The 21,287-nt window shown below is 40.9% G+C and overlaps 1 protein-coding gene across 1 annotated transcript in view; it reads right to left on the bottom strand.

Moving 5' to 3' along the window:
• COL6A3 (collagen type VI alpha 3 chain) overlaps nucleotides 1-21,287 on the bottom strand; it is a 189,811-nt gene that overhangs the window by 59,645 nt on the left and 108,879 nt on the right. The window contains exons 11-27 of the mRNA XM_075317522.1: nucleotides 19,949-20,554; nucleotides 17,783-18,129; nucleotides 17,209-17,287; nucleotides 16,126-16,271; nucleotides 15,924-16,016; nucleotides 14,220-14,273; nucleotides 14,011-14,082; nucleotides 13,888-13,914; nucleotides 13,066-13,110; nucleotides 12,669-12,722; nucleotides 11,940-12,002; nucleotides 8,523-8,588; nucleotides 7,259-7,312; nucleotides 2,346-2,381; nucleotides 636-698; nucleotides 492-554; nucleotides 18-80 (exon numbers count right to left, since the gene is read on the bottom strand). Of these exons, the coding sequence (XP_075173637.1) occupies nucleotides 18-80; nucleotides 492-554; nucleotides 636-698; nucleotides 2,346-2,381; nucleotides 7,259-7,312; nucleotides 8,523-8,588; nucleotides 11,940-12,002; nucleotides 12,669-12,722; nucleotides 13,066-13,110; nucleotides 13,888-13,914; nucleotides 14,011-14,082; nucleotides 14,220-14,273; nucleotides 15,924-16,016; nucleotides 16,126-16,271; nucleotides 17,209-17,287; nucleotides 17,783-18,129; nucleotides 19,949-20,554 (1,931 nt within the window). The remainder of the gene's footprint in view (nucleotides 1-17; nucleotides 81-491; nucleotides 555-635; nucleotides 699-2,345; nucleotides 2,382-7,258; nucleotides 7,313-8,522; nucleotides 8,589-11,939; nucleotides 12,003-12,668; nucleotides 12,723-13,065; nucleotides 13,111-13,887; nucleotides 13,915-14,010; nucleotides 14,083-14,219; nucleotides 14,274-15,923; nucleotides 16,017-16,125; nucleotides 16,272-17,208; nucleotides 17,288-17,782; nucleotides 18,130-19,948; nucleotides 20,555-21,287) is intronic.

Below are 21,287 nucleotides of genomic sequence, written 5' to 3'. Positions count from 1 at the left end.
CAGATGGCTACACAAACCTTGCGCCCCAGTTGTCCAGGTCTGCCACGATCACCAGCAGGTCCAGGAGTACCTCCTGCTCCCTAAGAGGATGTAAGGAGCAATCACATGAGTCAGAGTAAAGCTCTAATCAGATTAATTCCCCTGCATTTTTCTCCATGTGGAATCTCTATTTACGGCTCTTTAAATAGCACTTCTGAACATATGTAAGTCATCTAACATCACTCCACATCTAACGCTGATAAGAGGATTCATTGCAATTTCAAAGTAAGTTTTGGAGAATCCGGCAATCTGTGTCATGTAGGTTTATTGCATATTTTATACTGGCAGTATTCATTCCACTCTTGTGCTATTTGATAAGCATTCATTTTTGGCAGAATCTCCCTACAGATGTTACTATAAAAAGAATAATTTTTTATATCCATTAAACTGATTAGCCTTTAAAATATGTGTTAGGTTACTGTACATTGCAAAAATAGCAGATGTATTCTTACTCTAGGTCCTGGGAGACCTTGCTCGCCTCTTGTGCCTGGAGCACCAATCGTTCCTGGAGGACCCTAAAGATGAAATATGTAGACATAAAGTAAACTGATACATAAGAATAATACAGCTAAGATACCGCGATTATCATTCCTTACCTGAGGACCCCTCAGACCTTGTTCTCCAACTCCACCTGCACCACCAGCCCCTCCTCTGTTACCCTACAAAAAGATATATGAAGGTATATGTTCACTGGAGATGAGTGTTTTTATGTAATACAAGTTGAATTTTTTATAATATTTTCAGGTTCCAGCATATTTGGATAAATGGGCGTGATCCACCCCAAGAAAATGTCTGCCACCATTTTACAAATTGTAGAAGAACGTATCAGTCAGAAATGACTCACAGCACCTCAGACGCCTTTGCATGAACTTACTCTATAATGCCTTGCAGCTATCAAAATTTTGTACGTGTACCTACTTATCTAGCAATTCTTGTTACATCCTTTGTGGCAAGGGTTGAATAATTGGGGTTGAAAAGATTCTCAAAGTTAATTATAGTCTTGCACAAAATGTATGGTAAAAGAAAAAGTGGCAATGGCAATGGACGAGGTAGTGTAAAGAAAAGAGAAACATATCACCGCTAACAGAAGCAAACACGTTCAGGCCATTTATCTCAATCACGGCAGGATGATGTTACCTCTGTCAGTAACACCAGTGGTTTGCATCTGCATTCTGCACAGAATGCTCTATCTGATCACAAATGACTGGGAGGGATAATTTTTAGACAATCGTTTCATAATAAAACAAACATAGAAGCCTGTCAGTGCTGTGTTATTAAGTAGGCTGTTGGCTACTACTGATTTACTATCCATTTCTATGGTGAGGTCATTATGATATTACTTAGGCTATATTTGTGTTAAATAGCTTGATAGGGGTTGGATTACAGTCCTGAGACACTTTAGAGTGTTATCCTCATCACGATTAGGCCACTTTCCGTTTTTACCATTTTGTTTTCTCCTCTTCTCAGAGCCCTTCTCATGTCGTTTTTTTTTTTCTGTCCACATAGACATATGAGAGCTTGTTGTTTGCCAGATGAGTTGTACTTTTGTATGACACCATTCATTTTATTATTTCATTTTACTACATTGTGTACTGGAAAACAGGGAAACAATTCTATATGAGGAGATATTGTGAAAGAGAACACAATACTGACATGATTTTTTTGGGAATTGCTTTTAGGGTGTACATTTTGTAGTAAAGGTAACTTTGCAATAAGATTTTCCTCATCAGTACAATTACATAAATAACAATCATGTCTAGTTTTTTTATTATTTTAGTGGTGGAAAAAAAAAATCAGGGGTTTCCAAAATTAATTTGGGGGATTGTCGCCATTTTCTAAGACCCGTAATGTTTTAATTTTTCGGTCGATCGAGCCGTGTCATGGTTTATTTTTTGTAGGTTGAGATGATGTTTTATTCATACAATTTTGGGATAAATGGAATGTTTTGATCACTTTTTGCAGCATTTTATGTGGTATTGCAGCGACCAAAAAAACATCATTTTGGCGTTCAATAATTTTTTTGGGTTACTGTGTTAAAAGACTGGGTTAATTATTTTTATAGATTGCACTTATATGAATGTGGCGATATCACATTTGTGTATTTTTGAAAGCCATAAATACAATAAACTAAAAAATAGACAGTTGCACTCGGTAGCTGCATTGCAATTTGCAGTGAATTGATTCGCTCCAAATCAGATTTTTTTTTTCACAAATAAATAGAAACGTGGCATGATACATGGCAAGAAAAAAAAATACAAAAGTAAAATACAATTCATGCCAAATACTAAAGTAATTATCCATCTTACCTTAAGTCCAGGAGGTCCTCTACGGCCTGGACCCCCCTATACACACCAAAAGAACGAAGAAAAGAAAATGAATAAAACGCTAATGTTGTAGAAGTTAGAATACCTATGTCACCAATAGAACTTTTGTCGATATCAGAGTTACTACAATGCATTAGGATGCTGCTATAAATTTCCAGCACAAACTTTGATAGGTTTGGGGAACATTTGTTAATTAATGTAGAGTTCTGTTACAATGTAGCTATACAGAATAATGTGACCGCTCCAATCAGTAAAGCATTTGCCATTTATCACATTTTTTCTTACCACTTCAAGGACTAAAGGCTGCTTTACATGCAGCGACATCGCTAGCGATGCCGCTCGTGAAAGCACCCGCCCCTGTCGTTTGTGCGTCACGGGCAAATCGCTGCCCGTGGCATACAAAATCACTAAGCCCGTCACATGGACTTACCTTCCCAGCGACGTCGCTGTGGCCAGCAAACCGCCTCTTTTCTAAGGGGGCGGTTTGTGCGACGTCACACGGCAGGCAACCAATAGAAGCAGAGGGGCAGAGAGCAGCCGCATTATCGACACACCCACCTCGTTGCCGGAGGATGCAGGTAAGCTGTTGTTCGTCGTTTCCGGGGTGTCACACATAGCGATGTGTGCTGCCTCAGGAACGAGGAACAACCTACGTCCACAACGAGCAATGATATTTTGAAAATGAACGACGTGTCAACGATCAACAATAAGGTGAGTATTTTTGATCGTTAACACTCGCTTAGAGCTGTTACATGCAATGACGTCGCTAACGACGCCAGATGTGCGTCACGAATTCCGTGACCCTGACAACATATCGTTAGATATGTCATTGCGTGTAAAGCGGCCTTTAGTGATGTATTTGATTGAAAGGAGTAATTCTAGGCATAGCACACCATTTAACTACTATTAGAAGAGGATGACACTGTATATTTGTTCACCAGAACAGTCCATGTCATACTGATTTGTGGTAGTCTGCTATGGACCCATGGGCCTTGATTTATCAAACTGATTCTGCAAAAAAATATTGCATAAAAAAGTTTGAAAAGTTGCTGCTAGTGATAGGCGAAGTCGCAGAACTAACTGGACTTAAAATAAAAACTTGGCTCTGGCCCAGAATTGATCCCGGATATCTGGCTGGACACTGCTCCCCATATAAGTGTATGAGGACCAGAATCCAGTGCTTAAAAATTGTGGTAGAAGGGATAGGGGGATAGGCGCGGCTGTAACTGCTTTTGAGCCACTCATTCTTCTTCCGGGGCTGCTCGTTATTGCTCATCCATATTCACTGCTTCCCCCGCCCACCGGCATTCCTGGTGTCTGTGAGTGGTTGCAGTCAAACATGCCCCCAGCCTGTGTGACAGGGTCTGACTGCAACCAATCACAGACCCTGACTACGGGTTACTATGATGGTATAAAAATAAATAAATTAAAGAGAAAGCATATAGCTGCTAGCTGCAGCCCCAACCCATGCGCTTGTCTTGGCTGTGTATCAAATAAAGAGGAACCACATGCGGTTTTCTTTTCTTATTACTATTGTAATAAATAATTAAAAAAAAACAGCCTGCGGTCCCCCCCAATTTTGATACCCAGCCATGATAAAGCCTGACCGCTGGTATTCTCAGGCTGGGGAGACTTATGGTTATTGGACCCTCACAGCATAAAAGTAGCAGCCTGAAGCCACTCAGGATTGTCGCATCCATTAGATGTGACAATTCCAACACATTTACCCGGCTCAATCCGATTGCCCTGTTGCTTTGGCAATCTGGGTAATAAGGGGTTAATAGCAGCTCACAGCTGCCACTAAGCCCTAGATTAGTAATGAGAGGCATCTATAGACCCTCCCATTACAAATCTGTAAGTGAAAAGAAATAAACACAAACACCGAAAATTCCTTTACAGTTAGGTCCAGAAATATTTGGACAGTGACACAAGTTTTGTTATTTTAGCTGTTTACAAAAACATGTTCAGAAATACAATTATATATATAATATGGGCTGAAAGTGCACACTCCCAGCTGCAATATGAGCGTTTTCACATCCAAATCGGAGAAAGGGTTTAGGAATCATATATCTGTAATGCATAGCCTCCTCTTTTTCAAGGGACCAAAAGTAATTGGACAAGGGACTCTAAGGCCTGAAATTAACTCTGAAGGCGTCTCCCTCGTTAACCTGTAATCAATGAAGTAGTTAAAAGGTCTGGGGTTGATTACAGGTGTGTGGTTTTGCATTTGGAAGCTGTTGCTGTGACCAGACAACATGCGGTCTAAGGAACTCTCAATTGAGGTGAAGCAGAACATCCTGAGGCTGAAAAAAAAGAAAAAATCCATCAGAGAGATAGCAGACATGCTTGGAGTAGCAAAATCAACAGTCGGGTAAATTCTGAGAAAAAAGGAATTGACTGGTGAGCTTGGGAACTCAAAAAGGCCTGGGCGTCCACGGATGACAACAGTGGTGGATGATCGCCGCATACTTTCTTTGGTGAAGAAGAACCCGTTCACAACATCAACTGAAGTCCAGAACACTCTCAGTGAAGTAGGTGTATCTGTCTCTAAGTCAACAGTAAAGAGAAGACTCCATGAAAGTAAATACAAAGGGTTCACATCTAGATGCAAACCATTCATCAATTCCAAAAATAGACAGGCCAGAGTTAAATTTGCTGAAAAACACCTCATGAAGCCAGCTCAGTTCTGGAAAAGTATTCTATGGACAGATGAGACCAAGATCAATCTGTACCAGAATGATGGGAAGAAAAAAGTTTGGAGAAGAAAGGGAACAGCACATGATCCAAGGCACACCACATCCTCTGTAAAACATGGTGGAGGCAACGTGATGGCATGGGCATGCATGGCTTTCAATGGCACTGGGTCACTTGTGTTTATTGATGACATAACAGCAGACAAGAGTAGCCGGATGAATTCTGAAGTGTACCGGGATATACTTTCAGCCCAGATTCAGCCAAATGCCGCAAAGTTGATCGGACGGCGCTTCATAGTACAGATGGACAATGACCCCAAGCATACAGCCAAAGCTACCCAGGAGTTCATGAGTGCAAAAAAGTGGAACATTCTGCAATGGCCAAGTCAATCACCAGATCTTAACCCAATTGAGCATGCATTTCACTTGCTCAAATCCAGACTTAAGACGGAAAGACCCACAAACAAGCAAGACCTGAAGGCTGCGGCTGTAAAGGCCTGGCAAAGCATTAAGAAGGAGGAAACCCAGCGTTTGCTGATGTCCATGGGTTCCAGACTTAAGGCAGTGATTGCCTCCAAAGGATTCGCAACAAAATATTGAAAATAAAAATATTTTGTTTGGGTTTGGTTTATTTGTCCAATTACTTTTGACCTCCTAAAATGTGGAGTGTTTGTAAAGAAATGTGTACAATTCCTACAATTTCTATCAGATATTTTTGTTCAAACCTTCAAATTAAACGTTACAATCTGCACTTGAATTCTGTTGTAGAGGTTTCATTTCAAATCCAATGTGGTGGCATGCAGAGCCCAACTCACAAAAATTGTGTCACTGTCCAAATATTTCTGGACCTAACTGTATGTGAAATAAAATACAAAAAAAGCCACTTTGATCAATTTATTAACCCCAAAAACACCCAGGTCTGAGGTAATCCATACAAGGTCCCTCAATGATTCCAGCTCTGCTACATCTTAAGGCACAGCAGCATGTGGCAATAGAACATGACCACCCGCTGTGAGCTTCAGGCAGAGACTGAGAATCAGTGATCAGTGGTGACATCACTCAGGTTATTTGCAGTTTACAGCTGGAGGTTCCCACAGTCCTTTTCCTGTGATCACAGGTAACCTGACCTCAAGTGAGCTCATTAAACTCAGTGAACTCACCTGCATCTCCTGGCAGAAAAAATGCTTTATTTTGCTAAGAGATGCAGAGTTGGTGCTGAAATTTTTACACCATATTTCTGCACCCATTCTATGCCTCTTGACAAAAATCACATCACTACCACATCATACTGCATGCAGTTTTGATGCGTTATTTTGCCAGGAGGTGTAGATTCGGTACATAAATATGGTGTAAAAATTTCATCACCAAATTTGCATCTCTTGGCCTAAAAATGCAAAAAAACAACCCCATTTTGACACAGTTTCAGTGCGGTTTTCTGCCAGGAGGTGCAAATTTGGTGCTGAAATCTCTGCAACAGATTTCAGCACCAAATTTGCACCTCCTGGCAGAAAACTGCAATGAAGCGGCGTGAAAACCGTTTTTTTTGCCTTTTTGGGCCAAGAGGTGCAAATTTGGTGATGAGATTTTTACACCATATTCCTGCACCCAATCTACACCTCTTGGAAAATAAATCATATCAATACCGCATTGTACCGCATGCACATGCGGTAGTGATGCGTTTTTTGCCAGGAGGTATAGATTGGGTGCAGGAATATACTGTTGAAATTTCAGCATCAAATCTGCATCACTTGGAAAAAAAACATGGTTTTCTGCTAGGAGATACAGGTCTGTGAAAGTGACCTCACCTCACTATTACTATAAACATTACATTGATGCTGTGAATGTGATTCATTTTCTCATTTATTTAGAGTCAATTTCGGACTAAGTTCTCGGTCATGCGCAGTATCTCTCTAAAGTGTATTTTGTGACCATTAGTGATGAGCGATCACTACCATGATCGGGTGCTCATTAAGAACAGTTGGATGCTAGGATGGGCATGACTCAACTACAGAGTGTAATGGAAATCAAAGGGGAATTTGCGCATTTTGCCAGGAAATGTTCTGGAAAAGTGCTCGAGTCAAGCCCATCAGAACATCCAAGTGCTCTTAATGAGTACCGAGCATGAGAGTGCTCAATCATCACTAGTGAACATACAGGTCATATAATTTATGACAAACGTCATAGTATCGATGTGATACTTACAGCCTTTCCTGGACCTCCAAGTTGTCCTGCAGGACCATCCCTTCCAGGCTCTCCCTGTTAATAAAAAAAAGCATTATTACATCATTACTTCCCATGAAGAAAGATTTTGATTGAACTTCATGCTGCGCTGTTTTTTTTAAGTAATATTCTTTTTCATTTTTATCATCAAAAGACTTTTGTTGTTCGAAACAAAAAAAAAACAATGAAAACCATATGTCAAATTGTTTTTTTTGACTGAATGCCCTTGTGAAGATTTAAAAAGTTCAAATCTTCATACAGTAAATGACAACTGTATTTACAGTTCTTTATTTTATGGTTTTCAATCTTTTTATGAAAATATACAAGTAATGCTCTGTTCACATGATGTTGTCCCCACATGCTTGGCATATGCTTTTTTGAATCTATAAAAAGTGTTATACAGTGGGTCTCTGCAAAAAGAAGACATAAAATCACACTGCATAAAATACAATTTTTGTAACATTGAGGCCCACATTGGGCCTTTATGTCTGGTACATAAACTGCATATGTTGAGATTTCACTGTATTTACCGCAAAGTTTTAAAGCAGCAGAAACAGAGCAACAAACATACTCTAGTCCCAATTGCCGTTAATTATGTAGGTATGATGCGATTTAGAGTTGTCCAAGACTACCATACTGATAACTTATTTTTCGCATAGGTCATAAATATTAACTCAGTGTGGGTCTGAGACCTGGCACCAATCAGCTGTTACCAGTCCTACGGCCGCCGGTAGTACAGTGTACGGTGATGGAATGCAACAGCTATGTCCACAGTGCAGCGGATTGTCTCAGGTACTGCAGGTCACCCCCTATTTAAATCAATCAGAGCTGAGATGCAGTACCTGAGAACAGTTACTACGTAGGGTATGGTGTTGGGGGTGCTCCAGCCATGTACACTGGGTCTTGCTGGCTGCCATGAGACCTGCTAACAGCAGATCAATGGGGGAGCCGGGTGTTGGACCTCACTGATCTGATACTCATGATCTAGCCAAACAGAGTCATACATAGAAAGAAGAGGGCCCCTGTGAGGTCTAATAGTTCATCATAATGCAGCCCTTTAGGTGTTTGTGACCCAAGTTGCTTCCTGCCTTGCTAGTAAAAGTGAAATGGCCCCTGTGTGGTTGCACCGATGGTATGTCACCCCCTCTATCCAATAGGAAAGTCATCAATACTGTACTCCACTACATCCCCCTAAATATATAATCATAATTATATGAATTATTATTTTTAATCAGAGATACTTTACCACACTTCCGGCCTCTCCTTTTGGACCCCTTGATCCTCTCTGAGTAGCGTCTGTTCCTGGTTCACCCTAAAGCACAAAAAAAATTAAGATATGCGAGCGGTTAAAAGAATGTTGTTTTTTTTATTGTCTGGTTCGTTACCAAAAGATTAATATTTTATTATTACACCCTAAGCCAAATGTTGTCAGAATTCACAATAATATAGAGAGGAAATTGTTTTATTTTTTACTCCTTCCTTGAAATATTGAAGTGTCTTGAAAAAAGGATGGGACTGAAAGGAGTCATAGGCCCATATTCATCCAGACTAGCGCTTTGCACACCAGTCTTGATGAACAGTTCACCGGAGTAAGATGCACTAAATTCATTAAAAGGCATGTAAAAAAACAGATAACCCCTGCTTAATCCATTCAGAACCCCATGGCAACATTCCAGCTATGTCAGCTTTGGTATTCCCGGCAGTGATATGACATAGTTGGGTCATATGCCGGCTGCAGGCAATGAGTGGTTGCTCGTCAGCTACCGCCATTACTATTACATCAGAGCAAACATCTGCCTAATGGGATATTGATGAGCTGCAGGTGATGAGCGGCCGCTCCTTGGCTGCAGCCAGCACATGACCCAACAATGTCACATCACCACCAGGAACAGCGGCGCTCACATAGCTGGAATGTCACCACTGCAGGAGGGGAGTATACACTATTTCAATTTTATATCAGTAACTGAATTGATTAAGCAGGGGTTGTCCAGTATTGAACAACCACTTTAAGAAGCAAGTTCCTCTTAATGAATTTGGTGCATTTTTAAGTTGCCATGCATCACAACAAAAAATATACTGTGGACGAAATACATTTCTTAATTGATTTCTTAAGTCGTAATTTTTCAAGTCGCCGTTTACATTACTTTTATGATATAAATTGTGATAAATTTGTTAATTTTTGTGTAAAGCCCAACATTGTCTTTTTTCCTGACTTAGGGCAGATAAAAGTATTGTAGTGCAGATGCCCAGGCGTTCTTTCCCCGCCCCTACACATTACAATATTTTGCTCTGCCTTCAGCCGGAGTGCAATGGAGGCCTGTGTGTGAATTACATAGGATGCGTCATGCATATGGGGCTGGGCATGAGGATCGCACAAGATGGAGGAGGCGCTGGATCGAGAGAAGAGATACCCATCGGACTGGACTGCCCCCTAGGTGAGTATTATAAGGTATTTTTTATATTATACAAAGCAGCCTGGGCTCTTTTATACAGTATTCTGGAATGCTATATATAAGGGCTTACTGGGGGTGGCTGCAGCTCATAAGGGAAACACCTGTTGACAGGTTCCCTTTAACTGGTTTTATGACTTTTTAATTCCCTATCGCTGGTTTTTGGAGAGTGGGAGGAAACTGGAGAACTTGGCGAAAACCCACGCAAACACAAAGAGAATATACAAGTTCCTTGCACATGTTTTCCTTGGTTGGATTTAAATCCAGGGCCAAAGCAACAATGTTAACCACTGATCCACTATAATAGCAGTTATCTAGATAAGAAAAAAATACACTTTTAAATACCATTAATGAGAGGTGCATGGTCCATTGTCTCATTTAGATATTTATTACAATAGTCAAAATCGAACATTGAAAGCATCTATCAGCAATGAACACTGCAGGGAAATTGAACACTTGCTGCTGGATCCTTCTGAAAATTACTTTTTTTTCACTAGAAGAATCTACAGTGGTTTATCAGTACAGAACAGATTATCCAAAGTGGCAGAGCATATACTGTATGTGGGCACGCAGAGCCCGTACTGTATGTGGACATTCAGAGCCCGTACTGTATGTGGGCACCCAGAGCCCGTACTATATGTGGGCACCCAGAGCCCGAACTGTATGTGGACATCCAGAGCCCGTACTGTATGTGGGCACCCAGAGCCCGTACTGTATGTGGACACCCAGAGCCCGTACTGTATGTGGACATCCAGAGCCCGTACTGTATGTGGGCACCCAGAGCCCGTACTGTATGTGGACACCCAGAGCCCGTACTCTATGTGGACACCCAGAGCCTGTACTGTATGTGGGCACCCAGAGCCCGTACTGTATGTGGACACCCAGAGCCCGTACTGTATGTGGGCACCCAGAGCCCGTACTGTATGTGGGCTCCCAGAGCCCGTACTGTATGTGGGCACCCAGAGCCCGTACTGTATGTGGGCACCCAGAGCCCGTACTGTATGTGGGCACCCAGAGCCCGTACTGTATGTGGGAACCCAGAGCCCATACTGTATGCGGGCACCCAGAGCCCGTACTGTATGTGGGCACCCAGAGCCCGAACTGTATGTGGACATCCAGAGCCCGTACTGTATGTGGGCACCCAGAGCCCGTACTGTATGTGGACACCCAGAGCCCGTACTGTATGTGGACACCCAGAGCCCGTACTGTATGTGGGCACCCAGAGCCCGTACTGTATGTGGGCACCCAGAGCCCGAACTGCATGTGGACATCCAGAGCCCGTACTGTATGTGGGCACCCAGAGCCCGTACTGTATGTGGGCACCCAGAGCCCGTACTGTATGTGGGGACCCAGAGCCTGTTCTGTATGTGGACACCAAGAGCCCGTACTGTATGTGGGCACCCAGAGCCCGTACTGTATGTGGGCACCCAGAGCCCGTACTGTATGTGGGTACCCAGAGCCCGTACTGTATGTGGGTACCCAGAGCCCGTACTGTATGTGGGAACCCAGAGCCCATACTGTATGCGGGCACCCAGAGCCCGTACTGTATGCGGGCACCCAGAGCCCATTCTAAACATACCAAGAAACCAAAGGCATCACTGTCTGATATTTCCTTTAGGAATCTGTTGATGTGATGTAATATATTGTCATCTTCTCTTTCCAGAAATCTACACAAGATACAGGTCATTTCCATCATGATCCACAGATTCTCATCGGCTCCATGGAGACAGATTCCATCATGTGCAGAGATCCTGAGATCAGCTGCAGCTCCAGACTATGTTCTTACATATTCCACATACGGGCAGCACGGTGGCTCAATGGTTAGCACTGCAGTCTTGCAGCGCTGGAGTCCTCAGTTCAAATCCCACCAAGGACAACATCTGCAAGGAGTTTGTATATTCTCCCTGTGTTTGCATGGGTTTCCTCCGGGTACTCCGGTTTCCTCCCACAATTCAAAAATATACTGATAGGGACCTTAGATTGTGAGCCCCAATGGGGACAGTGTTGCTAATGTGTGTAAAGCGCTGTGGAATTAATAGTGCTATATAAATGAATAAATATTTTTATTATATTATTATATAGTATGATATCTACAAAGTTGGGGGCATTCATGGGGGTATAGACCAATGGCACTGAATGTTCCGCATGAGTGAATGGAAGGTGATAGTATAGTTCACTGTGCCATTAAGTCTTATGGTATACAACATACTTACTGGATCACCGCGCAGTCCTTGGTCTCCTCTTTCTCCTCTGTGACCTTTCTGGCCTTTTTCTCCCTATTTGATAACAATAATAATGTCAGATGTACAGAGTGAAATCTTCATTGTACTTATTCAAAGACCGTAAAAGTATCCAGAGGCTCGTATTATTAGACGTTGTAAACATCACGTTTCAGCCTTACATTTGGTTTATACACTGGGAAAAGCTCTTGGTAAATATGATAAATGTTTTTGTAGGGGTCCAGTTACCCAATGGGGGCTGAGAGTTTATACGTTTACCCTCTGACCTGGATGAATACATAATTATACCATTTTCTCTATAGAAAGCATGGTTGACTACATTGTGTTTATACAAAAGGTTTTGCCCAAATATGCATACCGTGCATACCTAATGTATATCTACAACAGAAGTCTTTTGTGCTGTTACTTGTTTCATAGCAGTGTCATGGCAGCTCTTTATAATGTACCCAAGCCAAGTGGATTCATTTTTGGCTGGCCGGGGAGAATATTCAGCTTCCCATCACTTCTCCATCAGGGTTTTGGGATTTTTAACGACAAGAAAAGCACAATGGACTGTATTATTCTTGTCATCAAAACCTTGATATAAACACTTATACTAGTGTGAACTGAGCCTTATAACAAGAAAGCCATGATAAGAACTATGGTTGGTATATAAAGGTAGAAATTACAGTTTTTTTACTAAAGTAGGGAAAAATGACTAACCCGTGGTCCTTGGCTGCCTCTGTCTCCAGCAGATCCAGGGATACCTCTTTTACCCTAAGATAGAAGATTAGGCACATTATTACACTCTTCGTTTAGTATATAGATAGGTACAACAATCTACACTAAATAGTCTCATATCTAATATCAATATTGAGAAAAAGATAAGGGAGGTGGCACTCCAAAAATAGCAGAAAAACAAACCTTTATTGGCCCATATGTAAGTGACCATGTTTCGGTTCAACAGAACCTTTCTCAATATCAATAATGAATATTTTGCTGGGTAAACTTTCAAAGATCAATATGCAACTATTCTCCCCAGATATATGGTACTAAGCTGATTAATTTCTTGTAATAAAAGTTAACACAAACACTAAGTGTACCCTTGAATGCAACTTACATCTTCACCATTAATGCCATCCAGACCAATTTCTCCTACTTCACCCTGTGGATACATTAATGCATTATTTAGGATTTATTTATGCACAAATATGATATAAATTAGAGAAAAGACAAAATATTGGTACTCTTAACTGAATGTAGAAGACAAGTAATGGTAGGTCCTAAACAGGGACTTGTGGATATGTAATAATTAGGGGCTATTACACACATTAAATAAAAGTTATGGCCTACTTAAAAGATAGGGGTTTTGAAATGCCCCATTGAAATGGAGCGGTGGTCATAGCTCCAATAATTGCTAATGGAACTGATGGAGATAGCTGACAGCAGTACTCCGCTATCTACAACATGCCCCACAGAGAATGAAAGGAGAGATGGTTCACGTATGCCTTTCTAACATTCTAACATTCTTCAGATTGGTGGAAGGTGGGCCAGTGGTCAAACCCCCTCCGTTATGCAAGTTATGTATTCTTTAGATAATTGATAACTCATTATGGGAATAATCCTTTAAGATTGCAAATGTTGTGCTGCCTGTCACACCTAGTATCATGAATCAAGATGAACAGAGATCCAGTAGGTTCGATGTTTCCCAAATCTTGGGTTGTGGATGCTTATGTCTCACAGCTACAATCGCTGTGTAGCCCTGGCCTTAGATCAAAAAACTAATATCTCATGTACAAGCTAGTGTATGTTAATTGATTCTCAGCCAAAATGACGTGTGCTGGTTATTCTGTAAATATGTTTCTTCTAAGAAGGAACATGTATTGTGTAACCAGTACAACTTGGAGATATTATTATGATGCTATTGTAGAGTTTCCGTTACCTTATCTCCAGAGAATCCACGAGATCCCTAAAACAAAGGGAAAAAAACAAATTTGTGTCAGTTAAAATAAATTGTGTAACTTTGGAAAGTTGATGTTGGAGCTTCAAGAAGACGATGTCACACCTTGAACCCTCTTTGACCTGGGCATCCTCGGAAACCTTGTGTCCCATTTGTACCAGGAGGACCACGCTCTCCCTAAGGAATAACACACAAAACACATATATGTTTTAGCAAAATTGTGTTTATATTTTTAACTTAATATTCTATTTCTGATTTAATATCCATTTTATTTGGATTGGAATATGTAAGAAACAGATAATGACATTACTTACAGGTCCACCTTCTTCTCCTGGGAAGCCTTGGTGACCCTTGAAGCCTGGTTCACCCTAAAAGAAATAAGAGATGAAATTCAAATGCACAGATCAACTTTACCATGAATTAAATCCTTCATTTATCCACTGACACATAGAAAAATAATGAGGAAATTACTATTTATTCCTGTAGTCTGCCCATTATACTGCCATAGATTGTATTAAGGTGCCCATACTCCTTAGATAGCTATAGACTGTCAGCATTACCTCCAAGCCAAATGTTCATGGGTTTTTAAAGGTTAGTGGGAAATAAGTGCTGTCAGACACCTCTGCGCATGGTAAAAAATGCATCTCCCATTGGAACAGTTGTGTTAGATTTACAATGCAAAGTGCTTAAAAATTGTCATTTTCAGAAGCACATCGTCTTGAATAAAGAGGACATGTGCCGCCAAGAAAAATGACAGCCAATGTGCCTGGAACGATCTAACACGGATCATTCTGTATGGATTGAAAATGTGATTGGCCTGGCTAACCAGGCTATTTAATGACTACTGATCATCAAACATGAAGCTTATCGATGGTCGTTTAATGCCACAAGTTGAGCGGTGTAAACTCTCCTTTAGGCCCCCTTCACACGTCCGTGAAAAAAACGATCCGCTTTTTCACGTACGTGTTAAAGGGGTGGTTTGCTCCCCATGTGCCGTGTTTGTGGCACATTCCTGTTCACCGTGTGAACCATAATAATCTTACTGTGAGGCAAGTCTCATAAATGAGGCCCCAGTTACTTCTGCAGTGCTTATAGGCAACCATAATAATCTTACTGTGAGGCAAGTCTCACAAATGAGGCCCCAGTTACTTCTGCACTGGGTGTTGACAGCCATTGCTATAATTACAGACTTTAGAACGACTTATCAGGTTGCCTCACCTTATTAACTATGTGGTTGCTGCTCTTTTAGGAATGGCTCTTTGGGTGCCATGGCTTTAATTCTTTAAGACCCTTTGGGCAAAAACAATGTCAGCAGCTTCAATGCTGAGAACTGCACTCTAATTGCTATAGGCAACCATAATGATCTTACTGTGAGGAAATTCTCATAAATGAGGCTCCAGTTACTTCTGCACTGGGTGTTGACAGCCATTGCTATACTTACATACGTTAGAGTGAGTTATTAGGTTGCCCTACCTAAAAGACTATATGGTTGCTGCCCCTTTAAGAGCAACTCTTTCGGCGCCATCGCTTTAATTCTTTAAGACCCTTTGGGCAAAAGCTGTGGTTTCGCATTCTACACACTTACACCCATTTTCGCCTTCAATTCTACAAAAGCCTAAAGGCCACTTTACACACAGAGATAAATCTTTGGCAGATCTGTGGTTGCAGTGAAATCATGGACATATTGTCCCATTTGTACACAGCCACAAACCTGGCACTGATTGTCCACAGTTTCACTGCAACCACAGATCTGCCGCAGATTTATCTCTGTGTGTAAAGTGGCCTTTAGTTTGGGGGCCAAATCTTCTGAAGGTGGGATTTTTTGAGTTTTAATGTTCGCAGTATCTTTAGTCTGGTACTAAAGATGGGCCGTGCTAAAAACTGTGCTTTTGCATTCAACAGGCTCCACACACAGATTTTCTGAGATGTGTGTGTGTGTGTGTGTGTGTGTGTGTGTGTGTGTGTGTGTGTGTGTGTGTTTTTATGTATGTATTTGCAAAAATGAATTTTGGCATTACCTTTGGTCCAGTGCCACCTGGAGTACCAATGTCACCTCTCTCTCCTGAACACTTGCAGGCGACTCCACAGCAGCCTTTCTCTGCAATGTTATCCTGTGAACAAGACATGGCATAAAGTTACTACTAGTCAGTACTATAAATGTATATCCAGTATATGACAGTGTGACTGTACTGACCGCTGCAAGGCAAAAGCAGAACTCACCAGTTCTTCAACAATCTCATAATCCAGATCCACGCGGTTTAATCTCAGTGGGTTAGTGTATGTGAATCCTCTGCCAAATTCTAGCTGCATTATTTGGTCAAATTTGGGAGTTGTTTCCATCCCCACAAAAAGCAAAGCTCTTACTCCTATAGATACATGTTAAAGTCAAGATCAATTCATTATGTAATATGCTTTCTTTATATTATATCTCCAAGTAGCATGACTATGACCATGACTGTGATGTTTTGTGATACTCTTATTTCAGTTACTAAATACTGTCTTTAGCTCTAGACCAGTGGTCCGCAACCTTTCTGACCTTGAGAGCCACATTCAGCTCTCAGAGAGGGTCGCGAGACACGTTTAGCTCCCTCTCCTCACAGTAATGACACCCAGAGCATTCATTCATTACCACTATAATGACAGCTAAAACGTCTCCAAAAAATCTCCACACCAAGACAGTATACGAATAACCATGGGTTCCTACTTCCACTCATATCTGCTCTTCTGTGTGGGGCTACTCACAAATGTCACCATCTTGAGACCTGCTCTTCATAGCTATATGCAAGACTGGCTAACAGCCGTGATCCATCCATCATGGCCCAGTAAGCCACATGTGGGTCCCGAGCAACAGGTTGGGGACCCCTGCTCTAGATGCTACTTCATGGCTCCTCTCAAGGGATAGAAAACATTGTGAAATATAGACATTGACTTCGTTAATTAGTGCTGATGCTGCTGTGATCACAGGACTTCATTGCAAAATTGCCTCTACCGACACACAAACATGACGTTTCTTTTTGAGGAAGGTAGTCAAGTTAATTTAATTAGATCTGCCTATCCATCTAGACTTGGACTAAGTTTAGGCACCCGTAGGGTGTTATTGAGCAATTAATAATGGCTAGTATATATACAATCTATTATATATTTTACACATGTGTTTCTTTGAACGTGTGGAAAGTTGATTTAAAAAAATGAATCTATTTTCTTTACTGCATATCTTAATTTATTTGGATGAATGTTAGAGGAACGGAAACAAATCTACCATACTACCATGTTATTAGTACTACTCTCTTTAAAGCTACATACCTGCTCTTTGCAGTGAGAAAGATGCTTGCTGCATTTCGGACATGCTTACATCAACACCATCTGTGATATGGATAACGACCTGAATATAAAAAAAATGACTGTCAATTCTTAATAAACTCACTGTAGAGTTTGATTTACACTGTGAGATGGATATATAGGTGTGAAAGCCATGCATATTGCAAGTTATCTATATCCTTTTTCATTCCTTTTTTAAGCCCCTTAAATACCAAACATTTTTTAGTATAGCATTTTCCTATTGTCCCCTTTTTTATTTATCCTTTTTCATGGCCATATGATGGCTTGTTTTTGTAAAATATTGGCTTTACACGATTGCATAAGTGATTGACAGTAGTATCTAAATGGTTAACAGCAGCGATCAGAGCTAATTCTAGTTACTGCTGTTAGAGACAGATGCTAACGATGTCACACAGCCAGCATCTGCAACGTATAAAGCAGACTCGGCTGCGAAGTCCACCCCATACATCCCTCAGCAGCCTATGATGAAAATACAAATTAGAGATTATTAAGGAGATAAGCCAGTATAGCATTCCTAAGCCCCTATAAACTTTCCTACCTTAAGACTGTTATCTTCTCCAGAGGTCTTGAATTTATTTAGATATGTTTGTAAAGTTTGACCATTCAACACATATGGCCCCCTCGTGCCCATGGCAAGGAATTTTTCAGCCAACTCTTGACGATACTCTGAAAAATCAAATGCCTCGACTGGACCCGTTCTTCCTTGAGACAAAATGGCAACTTTCACGGTAGGCTTCTTGTCACCACTGCAGCTAATTTTCTGCATGTTGGAAATACGCTCCAATATATGCTTCAATTTGGACTCTAGTCCTCTGTACGTGTTAAAAAGATTTTGCCCAGCGCTGACTTCGGCATCAAATCCGATGATCACTTCCAGGTTACAATCTGCAAGTAAATCACAATATTCTACCATTATTCAACGTAAAATCAAGTGTGCAACTGTAGTCTGCACATAGTGAATTAGGGTTTCGGTGATTCTTACAAAGTAGTTATTGTTAAGATATCTACAAAATGTGTGTAACGAGAGTAGGATCTGAAGAATGAAATCATACTAACATTATTGTTATATTCACTACAATAAAAAAAGGAAATATAGCGTAATGCATAAATTAAATTAGACTGTTTCAAGCTTTTAGCTAGTACATTATACACTTCTAGAATCTCCCATAAAAATGTAAAGGGTTGTTCTCATTATTTTCTGCAGGAGTGCACATCATCCCAGTGTACTGCTTGCCGGGGAATGGTGCGCTCCTGTATGAGTGATATTTTAGACCAACGGCACTGTTGCACTGCTATCCAGCTGTAAGTTCTCTAGTGCCCGCAGTCAGTTGCACTGGCATACATAGACAGGAAAGGGCCCCTGTGCAAGAACAGTATATGGACCCTTTGCAGTCCAACAGATCATCAAAATACACCTGCTTTGTAGGTTGAATTGGGCCCCCTTACCTCTTGGCCCATTGTGCAGTTGCACCAATGATATGTCCACCCCTGGTCACTAGAATCTTTACCTCTGCAACATTGGAGAAGTGCTGAGTTACACTGTATTGCACAGTTGGCTCGATTCTGGCTATGCATAAGTGATATATTTTTAGGTAAGTGCTCTGATTCTTTGTAGTTTAACAATTTTTTTAGACCAGGAGCAACCCTTCATCAGTCAACATAGTGCTGCAACTCACCAAATTGATGAGGACAGTAGACACCTGATCCACATAGCACAATATGGACCAGAACTGACACTCACAAGTGAACCAACAGCCCAAGTCTCCCAATATAGCTAGGATTACAGGGGCGTGCTACAGCACCCAGCAGAGGTTGCTTGGGTTGTTGGATCACTTGTGATTGCCAATTCTGGTCCATACTATGCTATGTGGATCAGGTGTCTACTGTCCTCATCAATTTGGTGAGTTGCGGCACTATGTTGACTGAGGAAGAGTTGTACCTGATAAAAAACATTGTCAAACTACAAAGAATCAGAGCACTTACCTAAAAATATAACATTGGAGAAGTGCAGTTGCATTAAAGCTAGCCATCTTGAGTGCTAACAGTGCGCTCCAGTGATCCGGCCAGATTCAGAGCAGCACTTACAAGCTCTCCTGGAAAGAGCTTGTTAGCACATGTTCATCCACCACTCATATACTGCAATGGTTCCTGATTCCCTATACAATAGGTAGTAAACAATAAAATTAATATCGCTCCTTTCTTGAGAACTTAGAAGATTTTTAATACCAAGTAAATAGTAAAGTTGCTTGATTTTACAAGAATATTTCCCTTTTACCCATTTAAGATCATGAGAAACCCTTTAACTCTAATGAGATTATAATTATTCCCATCACAGAATGCAATGGCATATGGATTAGTGAGCTGCTAGGACCCTCACTTATCCTGTGAATGGGCATGAAATTGAGGAAGTCATGATGGTCCTGAAGGGCAGTATGCAATTTACCTATTAATCAGGATATCAGCTCATACTGTAAATCAGAGGCAGACATATCATTGGTGCAGCCTCACAGGACCCCGAGTAATAAGGGGGTTACTTTTACCGCCAAAGCAAGAGGGATCAGTCACAGACATTATTGGACTGAAAAGGGCCCATATACTGTTCTAGACCAAGGCCTCATCTGTGTTCACCTCTGCTAGAAAGCATAGCTAATAAGTGCAGTGATACAAGAATATATATGAAAACAGAACAAAACAAGGTACCTACCTCTGACACCCTCTACCACTCCTGGGCAAACACTCCTTTTTTGCAGAGCAGTTTCAAGTGTTATTAGAATCTGTTCATTCAGCTCTGAAAGCTCTTGAACATTAGGCACTCGGAAAGCACTTGGTGAATCACTTGATATTTTGGAAACTTCATCAGTGTCTATGCTTCCCACCCCAATTGCAAACACTTTGACTCCCTTACTAGACAAAGCTTGTGCTGCAGCTTGGCCATCACTGACTGACTTTGCCCCAGTGACGATGAAAGCAATTTGTGGAACGTTGCTGTCAATTCTACTGCCTGCTGCTTTTATAAAGTGTTTATCCTGCAAATGGCGAATAGCTGTGCCCAGGTTGGCCACTCTTCCTCCTTTATACTCGGCTTTTGTTACAGCATCCATGATGTCATCACTGGTCCTGTATTCTCTGAGGAAAAACTCATCTGTCACATCGGAGTTGTACTGTGCCAGTCCAATCTGAATAGCTCCCTCTTCCTCCACAAGGGCATCAACTATGCCTGATACGAACTGAAGAACCTCTTTAAAATTGTCCCGTCCCAAGTTCATGGAGCCATCCACAAGGAAAACAATGTCGGCTTCTTTCTTTCCATCTGAAACATTACAGTGAGATTACGACTTTTTTGGTTATGAGGCAATTGTATTTCACATGTGAAAATAGAAATGATTGAAGAAGTCATTCCTCGTTGGCAGTACAAAGTAGACATACAAGACATTTCGTTGAGATGCTAAATCTTAAACTTTGTATGAAAAGTATATAGAAAGTGGAAGTGTTTCTAAGCTTGGTTTTGGTGTGTACTTATTTTTCACTTTGTCGTTTTTTTATGCTAAATGCGTTTTACTGACAATAGATCAAATTTGTAAAATTAGAAATCGGAATCCTTAATTAAATTTGTGTAAAGGTGAGGGTGATGTTGGACAAATCAGTAGCAGTAGACCTTTTGCCCTAGGGACCAAATTGTACCTTAAACCATAGTTTGGTATGCATAAAGAATATACTAAGATTTCTACATATTTTAGAATTCTAAATTGCATTTTCAATGATTTGGCACATTAGATGAATTGCAATGGATGCTTTTCCAAACTAGGCTATTATATTTACACATCCACAATGACTATCATATTCCTTAAAGGGGTATTCCCATCTTCAAAATGCTAGCTCAATATGTACTAGGTGTGATAACAATATTATTAGAAAATACCTCCAAAAAGTATAGTTCTTCTGATTCACTATGTTGCTTACCTCATGTTCAGGGCATTGCCGGACCTTAGGTTGTCACGGTTACGACCACACATGTAGTCACAGTTAATTAGTTAGTTACTAGT

Source organism: Anomaloglossus baeobatrachus, chromosome 7 (assembly GCF_048569485.1).
Source record: "Anomaloglossus baeobatrachus isolate aAnoBae1 chromosome 7, aAnoBae1.hap1, whole genome shotgun sequence".
In the NCBI taxonomy this organism is placed as follows: Eukaryota; Metazoa; Chordata; class Amphibia; order Anura; family Aromobatidae; genus Anomaloglossus; species Anomaloglossus baeobatrachus.
The sequence above is the reverse complement of the archived record's forward strand: the minus strand, read 5'-3'. Positions and strand labels throughout refer to the sequence as shown.